This window comes from Staurois parvus, unplaced genomic scaffold (assembly GCF_062004578.1).
Source record: "Staurois parvus isolate SC_StPar_1 unplaced genomic scaffold, SC_StPar_1.0 ptg002993l, whole genome shotgun sequence".
Taxonomy (NCBI): Eukaryota; Metazoa; Chordata; class Amphibia; order Anura; family Ranidae; genus Staurois; species Staurois parvus.
The window spans coordinates 25,001-39,885 of NW_028320789.1; the positions used below are offsets into that span (position 1 = coordinate 25,001).

The window sequence follows — 14,885 nt, forward strand, 5'->3', positions numbered from 1 at the left end:
CACCCGGACAGGAAATGAAGGCGGGGAGGTTGTCACAGAGAGTCGGAGTTCAAACCATTGCCTGACCGTGGGTCTCGTTTATGGAGGTTGTCACACGTGGGATCCAATCGGTGAACTGGGAAAGCCTTCAGGCCCCATTCACATCTGCGCGTTTCGTGATCGCGCATTTTCCCGCGACGCGCCCGTTTATTGGATCGGGGGACCCTGCGCCTTAGCGCGTTTGTTGTGCGATTTTTTTCCGCGAGTGAAAACACGCATCTGCTGGTCTTGTTTGGGGTGAAGGAAAGCGCGCGGCGCGCATGTGGCGTCACGCCTTCCGCCAGCGCGCAGGTGTGAACGGCGCCTTTAGGAACGGACTACGAAGTTCCTCTCTTGGTGCGTCATCGGATCCGCAGGCTTCGGAAGTGTCGGGGCGCCCCCGGGGGGGGGGTGTTCTGGCAAATCTGCGGCAGATGGGATGAGCCCCGGCGGGACTCTCGGCTTTCCTTATAAATGGGATGTTTTTGTTCTCGCAGTCGGGGATCACTTATCGCCGAGCGTCCATCACCCCCCCTTCCCCCCAAGCCGGGACCGGCGCAGCTCCACCGCCACCAGCGCAGCTCGCCGATTTATGGCGTTCCTTCCCCCCGAAAATGTCGTTTTTATAGATACAGATGTGAAAGCGATCAGCGCCACAGACACTGTCGGCGCTCACATTTTATATACCCTCCAGGGACAGATAAAGAGATGTATCCAATACACAGGAAGATGAACCTGCTCCTGATTCAGCAGGATTTTCACAGTGCTTCTGATAACTCCAGAGGGACACACTGGCTGCCTTTTTCACAGGCCAAAAAAAAAAAAGAGAAATACCTCCATCCTGCTCAGACGGTGCTGCAGCCTCATGTCACATGGCACCATGCTAGGCAAAGAGCCGAGGTGGTAGCTTCAAGGGGATGTCGGAATCATTGATTGGGCGGAGTCGGCTTAAGGCTCACATCTGCGCGTTTCGTCGCACGCTCACTAAATGCACTAAAAACGAATGTTGCGGTGCCGTTCATCGCTAATGGCGGGTTTTCTCAGCGCGCAAAAATGCGCCGAAAATGAGCAAAGCGCAGCGCGGCAAAAAAGGTACATGAGCTACTTTAGTCGGGACTTTATTTCTGCATGTGACCTCATTGGGGAGATTTCCCATCACTTCCTGTATGGGTGACACACTAGGGCGGGGCAGGAAGTGAGGGTTCCAAGAACGCACGGAAAAACGCGGCGCGCGCGCGGTACTGTTAAATTATTAAGGGCGCCCAAAATCAGGGGCAGGGGCTTCTTTGGCGCGTTTGTTGCGTCAAATGGATCGGTTGCCCTATGCGTGTTACGTGAACAATTTCGCGATCGCGCAAAGTGCCGGTGTGGATGGGGCCCTAGGGTACCATTCAATTATTAAGGACGCCCCATACACGGGCAGAAAACGCCCAAAACAGGTGCGGGGGCTTCTTTGGCGCGTTTGATGCGTCAGACGGTATGGCTGCCCTATGCACGTTACGTGAAAAAAATGCGCGATCGCGAAACATGGAGGTTTCAACGGGGCCCTGGTGGCTGTTCGTGCCGCTCGCGACGCATCGAACAAACCCACGCGTGCTGCGTTACAGGGAGGTGCGGCGCGTTTTTTACCAATTTGACTTGCTGCATCTATTTTTTGTTTTCGTTTTGTATTTTTCGTCTTTCTGGGTCTTTTTTTGGATCTTTTTATTTTTTACTTGCTGCGTCTTATTTTTTGGGGGTTTTTTTGGCTTGCTGCGTTTTTGTTTTGTTTTTTTAATTGTTTTGTGGGTTGTTTTCTCTTTTGTTTTTTTGGCTTGCTGTCTCTATTTTATTTTTTTATTTTTTTAGGTTGCTGCGTCTTTTTTTTCTGTTTTTGTGTTTTGTTTTCTTGGCTTGCTGTGCCTTTTTTTTGTTTTTGTTTTTTCACTTGCTGTGTCCATTTTTGTTTTTGGTTTACTGCGTCTTTTTTTGTCTTTTTTTTGTTTTAGTTTTTTTGTCTTGCTGCATCTTTTTGTTGTAGTTTTTTTGTCTTGATACCCGTTTTTTTTTAGTGTTTTTTGGGGGGCTTGCTGCATCTGTCTTTTTGGTTGCTGCATCTTTTTTTCTGTTTTTGTTTTTTTTTCTTGTCTTGCATCTTTTTTTTTTCTGTTTTTTTTTTTTTTTTTGGCTTGCTGTGCCTTTTTTTTGTTTTTGTTTTTTTACTTGCTGTGTCCATTTTTGTTTTTTTGGCTTGCTGCGTTTTTTTAGTTTTTTGTTTTGTTTTTTTTTGGCTGTGTGTTTTTTCGGTTTCTTTTTCACTTTGCTGTGTCTAATTTTTGTCTTTGGATTTTTTTTTCTTGCTGCATCTTTTTGTTGTAGTTTTTTTGTCTTGATGCGTGTTTTTTTTTTTAGGGGGGGGTTTTTTGGCTCGCTGCATCTTTCTTTTTTTACTGTTTTTGTTTTTTTTTTTTTGGCTGGCTGTGTCTTTTTTTTGTTTTTGTTTTTTTACTTGCTGTGTCCATTTTTGTTTTTTTTGTCTTGCTGTGTGTTTTTTTATTTCTTTTTCACTTGCTGTGTCTATTTTTGTTTTTGGCTTACTGCATCTTTTTTTGGGTTTTTTTTTTTTTTGTTTTTTTTCTCTTGCTGCGTTTTTTTTTTTTAGGGGTTTTTTTCTGTCTTGCTGCGCCTTTTGTGTATGTTGGTAAAAAAAAGCAGACATTATAACACATAGAAAGCACAGGAGAAACCCAACATGCCTTTTACATGGTACGTTTTCCAAGTCACGTGTCCGTATTTCCCAGGGCCCTGCAGGGAGCACACGCGTGTATCACGCACGCAGAACACACATCGCGCCGCATTATATTGCAATGCAACGCTTTTAAAAAAATGCTAAAAATCCTGGTGTGTTGGTTGGTGTGAATGGGCCCCGCGGCCGGCCGTACGGATCGCGCTTTGCTCGGTGACCCCGCAGGATGTTTCCCATCACGCTCTGCGCGTCTCTTGTCGCACACAGATGTTACATTCCGTCTTCTTGATCCGCGGCCTCCCCCTCCCCCCCCCCCCCCCCCCCGCCCTCGCTGGCCTTGCGCTTCCCTAAACTCTCGCTGTGGGAGCAGTTAAATTGTTTCCCATTACCGGCGCTCCCTCCGGAGTCGCTCCACCTGTTTTTTTCCCCTTTTCACCAATATAAAGAGCGGAAAGTGTGAGCCCAGCGCTGTAATGCAGCGCACGTGTCCTGCCGGGGGGCGTCGGGGGGGGATATGTCAGCCATCTTTGTTTCTGGTAACAATTCACTTTCTGTTAGTCATGCTGCGCCGTTGAGTGCCGCTAGTAATAATCGCCTTGGCCGCCGCCACCGCGAAAGTCTCCCACCGCCGACAGCAAAGCCCGACTCCAGCTCCAATTTTTTTTGTTTTTTTGGGGGTTTTTTTGTTGTTTTTTGTTTGTTTTTTATTGTTGTTTTTTTTGGGAGGTTTGTTTTTTGTTTTTTTTTTTGGTTGGTATTTTTTTTTGTTGTTTTTTTGTTGTTTTTTTTATTGTTGGTGTTTTTTTGTTTTTTTTTGGCGTTTTTGTTGTTGTTTTTTGTTGTTTTTTTGTTTTTGTTGTTTTATTTTTGTTTTGTTTTTTGTTGTTTTATTTTTGTTGGTTTTTTTGTTGTTTTTGTTGTTTTATTTTTTTGTATTTTTGTCTTGCTGCATCTTTTTTTTTTTTTTTTTTTTAGTTTTGGATGGAGGGGAGAGAAGTTCAAGTTGGCTGCCTTTTTCACACAAAAAAAAAAAAAAAGAAATACCCCCATCCTGCTCAGACGGTGCTGCAGCCTCATGTCACATGGCGCCATGCTAGGCAAAGAGCCGAGGTGGGAGCTTCAATGGGATGTCGGAATCATTGACCGGGCGGAGTCGGCTTAAGGCTCCACCCACATCTGCGTGTTTCTTCGCACGCTTATGGAATGCACAAAAAACGAATGTTGCGATGCTTCCGACGGTATGGCTGCCCTATGCGCGTTGCGTGAAAAAAATGCGCGATCGTGCAACGTGGAGGTTTCAACGGGGCCCTAGCGCCTATTCACGCCACTTGCGGCGCAGGAAATGCATCTTCCACACCGCACGGGGAACGCTCCGCCCTCTTTAGACGCGTGGGTACTATTATTCGTCAATGACGCTCCGAACGCATTGAACAAACCCACGCGTGTTTTCAGCCACCAAAACGCAACGCGCGTGCGGTGCCGTTAAATTATTAACGGCGCCCCAAACACGCCAAAAATAGGTGCAGGGGCTTCTTCGGCGCATTTGTTGCGTCGAATGGATCGGCTGTCCTATGCGCGTTACGTGAAAAAGTGCGCGATCGCACAACGTGGCGGTTTGGTTGGGGCCCTAGAGCCTATGCGCACCACTCGCACCGCAGGAAACGCATCTCCCACAGTGCACGGGGAACGCTCCGCCCTCTTTAGACGCGCGCGGGGGCCATTTATTGTTAGTGACGCTCCGAGCACATCAGAACCACGCGGTTTGGTCGCGCTTGCTGTACTTTTTGCGCATACTCACGCATTTCGCATCCCATTAAGATGAATTGGTTTCAGAAACGCTCCGCGTGGAACACACACGTGTGAATGCGCCTGCTATGGTGTGAAGTGGCCCCTAGGGGGCTGTAGTGGGGCTTTTCCTGGTTCTTGTTGGTGTTTTTCCCCCCCTGCAAGGAGGATCCTCACCCGCTTCTGTTCTGCAGATATGAAGACCAGACATGCGAGCTCTGGGGGGGGGGGGGGAGCGCACCGGAGACATTGTTGAGACTCCCGGTGCCACGGGGCCACTGCTGGGGATGCCAGACCTTTGTGACCTTTGTGCGGGGCATCGATAACACCGACCTTTGACATAAATGGGTGTACTTTTGCCCTGGTTGCAATTTTTTCTAAGATGGTTTGGGTTCCAGTTAGAGGAATACGTGGCCCTCAGGCTGCGGCCTGCGATGAATGGCGCCACGTGATGGCGGCGTCACCTTCCTGGCTGTGCAGTCTGGCAGAGGTGTGCGGATCACACGACTGGCTGAGCAGAGTTGTGGATTCTCCGCCTCCCTGGAAGGGGTTAAGCGTTGCGCCGCGCCCGGGAGACAGAGAGGGCGGATTCCACGCCTGCGGCACATTCCTGCGTGCACGGCGGGCGAGCCGCGCTGGAAGCTGTCTGTACTTGACGGTGAATTTGCAGGTAATTTACAGGCACACATCCGGCTGTCTCCCAACCTGAACATTATCCCCGACACCGATGGAGGACGCCGCGATCTTCACATACCTTCCCCCGATACTCATAGGGGCGCCTCCAGCCTATCACAGCGACGCAGGACATTGCGAAACCTTCCGCTCCCCCTGCCATCGCCAAGTAGCCAGCAGTGGAAAATCAGTGTTTGCCTTCAGTCTCCGACTTCGCAGCAGGAAGCTCCCTGCAACCCCGAAGGTGACCACGCGCGTCTCGGATCTGCGACCAACCTAGAGAACGTGTGAGCGCAAACGAAGCCGATCGAAATATTACGACATGCAAGCTCCATTGTTCCACGCTTGCGATCAGCCTAAAATAACAATCAAAAAAATGTGATCGATCGGTTATCAATGTCACTTCCGGTCATTTGATCGATTGGTTATCAATGTCACTTCAGGTCATTTGATCGATCGCTTATCAATGTCACTTCCAGTCATTTGATCGATCGGTTATCAATGTCAGTTCCGGTCATTTGATCAATCGGTTATCAATTTCACTTCCAGGCATTTGATCGATCGGTTATCAATGTCACTTCCGGTCATTTGATCGATCGGTTATCAATGTCGCTTCCGGTCATTTGATCGATCGGTTATCAATGTCGCTTCCGGTCATTTGATCGATCGGTTATTAATGTGACTTCCGGTCATTTGATCGATCGGTTATTAATGTCACTTCCGGTCATTTGCTCGATCGGTTATCAATGTCACTTCCAGGCATTTGATCGATCGGTTATCAATGTCACTTCCGGTCATTTGATCGATCGGTTATCAATGTCACTTCCGGTCATTTGCTCGATCGGTTATCAATGTCACTTCTGGGCATTTGATCGATCGGTTATCAATGTCACTTCCGGTCATTTGATCGATCGGTTATCAATGTCACTTCCGGGCATTTGATCGATCAGTTATCAATGTTGCTTCCGGTCATTTGATCGATTGGTTATCAATGTGACTTCCGGTCATTTGATCGATCGTTTATCAATGTCGCTTCCGGTCATTTGATCGATCGGTTATCAATGTTGCTTCCGGTCATTTGATCGATCGGTTATCAATGTGACTTCCGGTCATTTGATCGATCGGTTATTAATGTCACTTCCGGTCATTTGCTCGATTGGTTATCAATGTCACTTCCGGGCATTTGATCGATCGGTTATCAATGTCACTTCCGGTCATTTGATCGATCGGTTATCAATGTCACTTCCAGGCATTTGATCGATCGGTTATCAATGTCGCTTCCGGTCATTTGATCGATCGGTTATCAATGTTGCTTCCGGTCATTTGATCGATTGGTTATCAATGTGACTTCCGGTCATTTGTTCGATCGGTTATCAATGTCACTTCCGGTCATTTGTTCGATCGGTTATCAATGTTGCTTCCGGTCATTTGATCGATTGGTTATCAATGTGACTTCCGGTCATTTGCTCGATCGGTTATCAATGTCACTTCCGGTCATTTGATCGATCGGTTATTAATGTCACTTCCGGTCATTTGCTCGATCGGTTATCAATGTCACTTCCAGGCATTTGATCGATCGCCATTACGATTGGTTCCCTAACACGCACCCAGGTATTGGTTCAAATAAAGGGAAGTGACTGTCGTTTTGAGGCGGCCGACCGACGCAACAAAATCGTTTTTGTTTTTTTTTTTAATTTGATTCAATCAAGTTAGTTGCATCAAATAATCCAATAAATAATTAAATCAGGATTGAAATAAAATGAAGAAATTAATAAAATAAATAAAATAATATAAAATATAAAATCATTTATCTTTAGCAATATATTATAAAATATATACAAATACACAGCGTGACCCTCGTCTGGTCGGGACACAAGGAAATGTGTGTAAAAAATAATAATAATAATAATAATTTTTCATATATATATATAATATAATTTGTGTTCAAAATAATATCAGTGATGAAAAAAGTGACTAAAGCTGCAAATCCTTCTAATCCTTTTATTTCCATCCACACAAATGCATTGGGAACACGACACATTCTATTCCAAATCACAACATGAAGAAAATACATCAAATTTGTGTTGTTCCTCTAAAAAAAATGGAAGAAAAGTGAATATTAGACGGTTCAAAAAAAAATGGCCGTGTTTGTATTCTTCTTTACAAACTCCAACATTCACTATATAAACTGAGAAATGTTTGAAGATTTTGCTTTCCTTTGAATGACTTCATGAATATTTGGTTGTAGTCGCACTGTTTCTGAGAACTGCTGTACATCTGTGTTGCATGGAGTCCCCCAACTTCTGGCCCCTGTGATCAGGTATTCCAGCCCAGGATGATTGGACCACATTCCACAGTTCTTCTCTATTTCTTGGTTTTGCCTCAGAAACGGCATTTTTGATGTCACCCCACAAGTTTTCTATTGGATGAAGATCCGGGGATTGGGCTGGCCACTCCATAACGTCCATCTTGTTGGTCTGGAACCAAGATGTTGCCCGTTTACTGGTGTGTTTGGGGTCGTTGTCTTGTTGGAACACCCATTTCAAGGGCATTTCCTCTTCAGCATAAGGCAGCATGACCTCTTCAAGTATTCTGATGGATTCAAACTGATCCATGATCCCTGGTATGCGATAAATAGGCCCAACACCGTAGTATGAGAAACATCCCCATATCATGATGCTTGCACCACCATGCTTCACGGTCTTCACAGTGTACTGTGGCTTGAATTCAGTGTTTGGGGGTCGTCTGACAAACTGTCTCCGCCCACTAGACCCAAAAAGAACAATCTTACTTTCATCAGTCCACAAAATGTTGCGCCATTTCTCTTTAGGCCGGTCAATGTGCTCTTTGGCAGATTGTAACCTCTTCAGCACACGTCTTTTTCCCAACAGTGGGACTTTGCGGGGACTTCTTGCAGATAGCTTGGCTTCACATCGACGTCTTCTAATTGTAACAGTCCTCACAGGGAACGTCACACCTTCTTTCATCTTCCTGGAGCTGATTGTTGGCTGAGTCCTCACAGGGAACGTCACACCTTCTTTCATCTTCCTGGAGCTGATTGTTGGCTGAGTCCTCACAGGGAACGTCACACCTTCTTTCATCTTCCTGGAGCTGATTGTTGGCTGAGTCCGCCCCATTTTGGCTATTCTTCTATCCATTCCAATGGTAGTTTTTCGCTTTCTTCCGCGTCTTTCAGGTTTTGGTTGCCATTTTAAAGCATTTGCCATCATTTTAGCTGAGCAGCCGATCATTTTCTGCACTTCTTTATATGTTCTCCTCTCCAATCAACTTTTTAATCCAGGTACGCTGTTCTTCTGAACAATGTCTGGAACGACCCATTTTCCTCAGAATGTCAGAGAGAAATGCACTGTAACCAGCATGTCCAACATTTGCTGCCTTCCTTCCTTAAATAAGGGCAATCATTGCCACCTGTTTATCAAAGAATGAATGACCTCACTAATAGAACTCCACACTGCGATTATTGTGAACACGCCCCTTTCAATGAGTGATTCAATGACACAGAATCAGCAGCATGCATGTCATGACTGTCGGGTCTGTTGGATTTCTATTACTCTACTACACCGGCTAGGAAATTATTTGCCATGTAGAAATATCATTTCCACCAAAAACAGTGATTGATCCGGTTAGTGATGTCTGACTGCTAGTATTTTGGACACAAATATATATATATTATAACAATTGAATTAAAAAATAATAATAATTAAATAAATAAAAATGTTATTTTTATTTATATATATATATAAATATATAGTGTATAGTGTGTATTATATATAATACATTATTGCTTATATTATCATTATTATTGTGTATTCAATTATTAGTGTTATTATTTTAAATTATATTTATTATTTAAAAAAAAAAAAAATATATATATATATATCTTTTATTTATTTAATTATTATTATTTTTTAATTCACATTATTTAATTATTATAAAATAATAATTAAAAAAAAACTAATATTAGATATAAAATATTATAACAATATATAACAATATGAAAATAATAAATATATATATATATAGGAAAAATTTTATTGAGTTAAAATATGATTTATATTGTTTTACTCATTATAAATTATATTTACTATTCAATTATTAGTATTACATTATAAAATTATTATATGAATTATTATTAAAATGCATAATATAATTATATATTCTTTTCATATTTATATTATATATTGTTATAATATTTTATATCTAATATTAGTTTTTTTTTATTATTATTTTATATATATTATGTTAAATGTAAAATGATGTAATAATAATATTTATTCAATCATTAGTATTGGTCCCTTCATTATACTGGAGAATTCCTCCATTGTGAAAAAAAAATTGAATCTTATCTTTCTTATATATAACGAGCAGAATTGGGGAAACGCAGGGCCCAGGCTGGGAATGGCTGACACTGTCCGGGACTGGTGGGGGGGGGGGGGACTCCCTCCATCCCTGCTGCACTTTTATGTCCGATATTGGAAGCACGCGCTGCGGGGCTGCCAGCCTGTCAGGTGGAGGAACATTGTGGGGTCACTCGGGGTCAGCGATTCCGAAATATCATTTCCTATTAGGCCTGAAAGTCAGCAAAGGGATTGCAGAGTTTAGTGATGGTGCAGCGACCCCTGCTGGACACGTCTGGAACTGCCAGACAACCAGCACTGAGGTCTATGCTTCTGTTTCCCATCCCTGTATTCTCCTGTCCCACATCTAGGCCCAAATCCTGGTGCCTGTGCACTGCCTGGCTGTGTTCACAAATGTCTGACACAGATCAGCCCCTGGCTGATCACTGGGGGAGGGGAGACTGAGGAAATGCCCCCTCCTCCTTCTACAAAGTTACAATGTACAGTCTGATCACTGGGGGAGGGGAGACTGAGGAAATGCTTCAATGTCATGTTCAATGTTGTCTGTGATGGTAGATGTCGCCCGTTCTCATAACAGATTCGGTTTCCTCCCAGTTGTAGGTGACGATGATGGTCTGGTTCCTGATTGGCTTCCTGCTTCCTCTGGCGATATTCGCAGCTCCGCCCCCGATTAACCGGCTGGCCCTTTTCCCGGATAAGAGCGCCTGGTGTGAGGCCAAAAACATCACCCAGATCGTCGGCCACAGCGGCTGCGAATCCAAGTCCATCCAGAACAGGTGAGACGCCACCGACCTTCCAATCCGATTGTACGATCTGCTGTGGATTCACACCACGGGGGGGGGAGGGGTGCCGGGGCCCCCGGATTGGGTGGCAGTCGGTTCTGACTTTCATCTGCCCACATACATTACAATCTCCTCCAGAACTGCTCCTCGGGTCGATACAATTTGGGTGGGCTCTGCAGACGGGCCCTCACATGACACGGTTTTGCCTGACTCGGATTGTACAATCAGATTGTAAGATGTGTGGCCAGCGTTAGATGAACGTACGTGCCGCTCACACCAATCGTTGTGTCTGCGGGTGGTTTATACACACATCACAATCTGATTGTACAATCTACAGCTTGTCTGAGCGATCCGTCCCTTCCCTATCCAATCCGGAGATCGTACAATCAGATTGGAGGGTGTATGGCCCGTGCGGTCTGCAGTCGGTGTATTGATGGGATTTGTCTGATTTCAGGGCGTGTCTGGGACAGTGCTTCAGCTACAGCGTCCCCAACACCTTCCCGCAGTCCACCGAGTCGCTCGTGCACTGCGACTCCTGCATGCCGGCCAAGTCCATGTGGGACGTGGTGAGTATAATGGCCGCTTCGGCTTCACTGGCTGCATGCTTGTTACAAGGGCTCCGCCTCTGTGTGTGTCCGACCTTCCTGCATCGTGTCCTACAAATACATCCAGAATCTTCATATGTAAGGGGGGGGTGTCCTAAGTCTTTGTACATAAGGGGTGTGTCCTAAATATGTATATGAAGGGGCATGTCCTCAATCTGTGCATAAGGGGGCGTGTCCTCAATCTTTGTACATAAAGGGGCGTGTCATCATTCTTTGTACATAAAGGGGCGTGTCCTCAATCTTTGTACATAAGAGGGCATGCCCTAAATATTTGTACATAAAGGGGCGTGTCCTCAATCTGCATAAGGTCGGCATGTCCTAAATCTTTGCACATTATGGGGCGTGTCCTAAATCTTTGTACATAGGAAGGCCTCCTTATTTACAAAGATTTGGGACCCGCCTCCTAATGCGTAAATATTTAGGACATGTCCCCTTATGCAGATTGAGGACAAGCCCCTTTATGTACAAATATTTAGGGCACGCCCCCTTATGTACAAAGATTGAGGACACACCTCTTTTGTACAAAGATTTATGATGCGCTCTTATGTACAAAAATGTAAGACACACCCCCTTATATACAAAGATTTAGGACACGCCCCCTTAAGTCTATACATTTTTTATACATAAGAGGGCGTGTCATAAATCTTTGTACAAAAGGGGCGTGTCCTCAATCTTTGCATATAAGGGGCCATCCTAAATCTTTGTACATAACGGGGTGTGTCCTAAATATTTGTGCACAAGAGGGCGTGTCATAACTGTACAAAAGGGGCATTTCCTAAATTTTTTTACATAAAGGGACTGTCCTAAATCTTTGCACATAAGGGGTGTGTCCTAAATCTCTATACATAAGGGGAGGTGTCTAAAATATTCCTTTATTAAGTGCATCATGAATCTTCATACATAAAGGGGCGTGTCTTAAATCTTCATACATAAAGGTGTGGGGAGGGATGTCCTAAATCTTCATACATAAGGGGGCGTGTCTTAAATCTTCATACATAAAGGTGTGGGGAAGGATGTCCTAAGTCTTCATACATACGGGGGCGTGTCTTAAATCTTCATACATAAAGGTGTGGGAAGGGATGTCCTGAATCTTCATACATAAGGGGGCATGTCTTAAATCTTCATATATAAAGGTGTGGGGAAGGATGTCCTAAATCTTCATACATAAGGGGGCGTGTCTTAAATCTTCATACATAAAGGTGTGGGGAAGGATGTCCTAAGTCTTCATACATAAGGGGCGTGTCTTAAATCTTCGTACATAAAGGTGTGGGGAACGATGTCCTAAATCTTCATACATAAGGGGGCGTGTCTTAAATCTTCATACATAAAGGTGAGGGGAAGGATGTCCTAAATCTTCATACATAAGGGGGCGTGTCCTAAATCTTCATACATAAAGGTGTGGGGAAGGATGTCCTAAGTCTTCATACATACGGGGGCGTGTCTTAAATCTTCATACATAAAGGTGTGGGGAGGGATGTCCTAAATCTTCATACATAAGGGGCGTGTCTTAAATCTTCATACATAAAGGTGTAGGGAGGGATGTCCTGAATCTTCATACATAAGGGGGAGGGGTTCCCCGTACACCCACCATCTCACCGTCCTCTCGCCCCTCCCTCGCTCTGCAGGTGACCCTGGAGTGCCCCGGGAACGAGGAGGTGCCACGGGTGGACAAGCTGGTGGAGAAGATTCTACGTTGCAGCTGCCAGTCCTGCGGGAAGGAGCTCAGCCAGGAGAGCGCCATGTTTAACGTTTACCTGAACACGGCAGAGGAGACTCTCTCACCCGCCGAGAACATTGGGCGCCACCAGCACCACCAGGAAGAGGAGACGCCCCCCACGGCCCAACGCGAAGGCGAGAGCGAAGAGTGAGCCGCCCGCCAAGCTCAAAAGACTTGCACCCCCCATGCGTTGGGTGCTCCGCCATGGCCAACCGGCGCCAACATTCCACAAAGACTGCAACACGTCAAATCTTGTAGGCCACAAAGAAACTTTTTCCATGTCGGAGAGTCAGAAGGGCCCCCCCCCCCCCCCAGTGAGACACAAAGAGTCAGAAGGGCCCCCGCCCCCCACAAATGAAAGGATAAACATTGGTCCAAATTCCTTCCCATCCCCCATCACAGCAGATAACGAGGATATCGGTCAGTTCTTTGTGCAGAATTTTCTGTTGGTTGCGCCATCGTCCCCCCAACTGCCATGGCGCCCGCCAAGACCTCACCTATGATACGAGGCATCATGACATTGACGCTTCGTGCCAATCGGTTACGCCAATCAGATGATGGCGTGACTCTGCCACTTGCACCAATCAGGGGTTGAAGGGGAGCTCCACCTAAAGGACAGTTGGAAAGTCAGGTGACAAGCGCTGCATTGGGTGGTTTTGAGGTCAACAAGTTGGAAACATCAGACGGGTGTATAGAGATGTCCTAGTATGAAAATGTCCCAATGCTCCTATGGCTGAGGGTTCAAGGTTGCCCCCCCCCCTTCCACTTCTGGCCTCACAATTGGCTGGCACGGTTGCCCATTGCAGTTGTAGGCCAATAAGGAAGGTTGGGCCCAGTCCGTCCACCATTGAGTCCTTCAGAACGCTTCAGGTTCCATATTTCCTGCCTGATCAATGAGTTTAATGTGACCATCGGGAAGTGGATAGGTAGTGCTGGACCTCAGGGGTTGTCCTATTGGTACTCCTAAGAAGAAGGGCGGAGCTATAACCAGGGAACAGACTGGCCTTAGTTTCCTGAGCTCAGAGAGGGGCGGATCTATAACAAGGGAACCCACCGGCTGCAGTTTCCCGGGCTCAGAGAGGGGCGGAGCTAGAACCAGGGAACCCACTGGCTGCAATTTCTTTGGTTCAGAGAGGGGCGGAGCTAGAACCAGGGAACACACCGGCTGCAGTTTCCCAGGCTCAGAGAGGGGCGGAGCCAGGGGCAGACTGACCATTTGGAAACTCGGACACTGCCCGAGGGCCCGAGGTCAGTAGGGGGCCCCATGAGATGCCCCTGGTACCTTTTTCATAGGCTTTTTTGAGTTTGGGCAAGGACACGGGGGCCCCATGATCCCCTATTGCCCGGGGGCCCCATGAGTTGTCAGTCCGCCCCTGGGCGGAGCTAGAACCAGGGAATGCACCGGCTGCAGTTTCCCACGCTTAGAGAGGGGCGGAGCTACAACCAGGAAACACTGGCTGCAGTTTCCTGGGCTCAGAGAGGGGCGGGGCTAGAACCAGGGAACACACAGGCTGCAGTTTCCCGAGCTCAGAGAGGGGTGGAGCTAGACCCAGGAAACATGCTGGCTGCAGTTTCCCGGGCTCAGAGAGGGGCGGAGCTAGAACCATGAAACGCACCGGCTGCAGTTTCCCGGGCACAGAGAGGGGCGGAGCTAGAACCAGGGAACACACCGGCTGCAGGTTCCCGAGCTTTGTAGTAGAGGTTGCAAGAATGCATCTATAGACCCAATAATGTTTTCTGAAGGTGGAGATCCCCTTTAAATTTTTGCAGGAACTTTCTTCCCCCCTCCGGTTGTGAAAAGGCAAAAAACGAAATATTTCCTGATATTGGAAGTAATCGTCTTCCCCCCCCCCCCCCCCGATACATCGTACTGCTTGAAGAATGGAGGGATCATCTGGCAAATCCCCAACCACAGCGCCACCCACACCCACAGGCCGATAGAAGGAACTGCACACAGACCGAATGACATATTTCACCGCTTTTTTGGGAACTGATCTGTTTTGTACACCGCCGCTGCCACTGCAGCTGCTGAGAAGAGACGTGTATATATATATATATATATATATACTGTATACCACTTCCATGGATGTTCCTGGCTGTGTCTGCGGATCTGCAGCACAGAAGCGCCTCCAATAGATTGTCACCCCTCCGACCCAGACGGATTTCTCTTTGTTATTCCAAAAGAATAAACATGAGCACTTG

The 14,885-nt window shown here is 46.2% G+C and overlaps 1 protein-coding gene across 1 annotated transcript in view; it reads left to right on the top strand.

Moving 5' to 3' along the window:
- Window positions 1-14,885, top strand: part of NBL1 (NBL1, DAN family BMP antagonist) — a 27,323-nt gene extending 12,438 nt beyond the window's left edge. The window contains exons 2-4 of the mRNA XM_089667062.1: window positions 10,174-10,355; window positions 10,816-10,927; window positions 12,592-14,885. Of these exons, the coding sequence (XP_089523188.1) occupies window positions 10,186-10,355; window positions 10,816-10,927; window positions 12,592-12,834 (525 nt within the window). The 5' untranslated portion in view covers window positions 10,174-10,185 and the 3' untranslated portion in view covers window positions 12,835-14,885. The remainder of the gene's footprint in view (window positions 1-10,173; window positions 10,356-10,815; window positions 10,928-12,591) is intronic.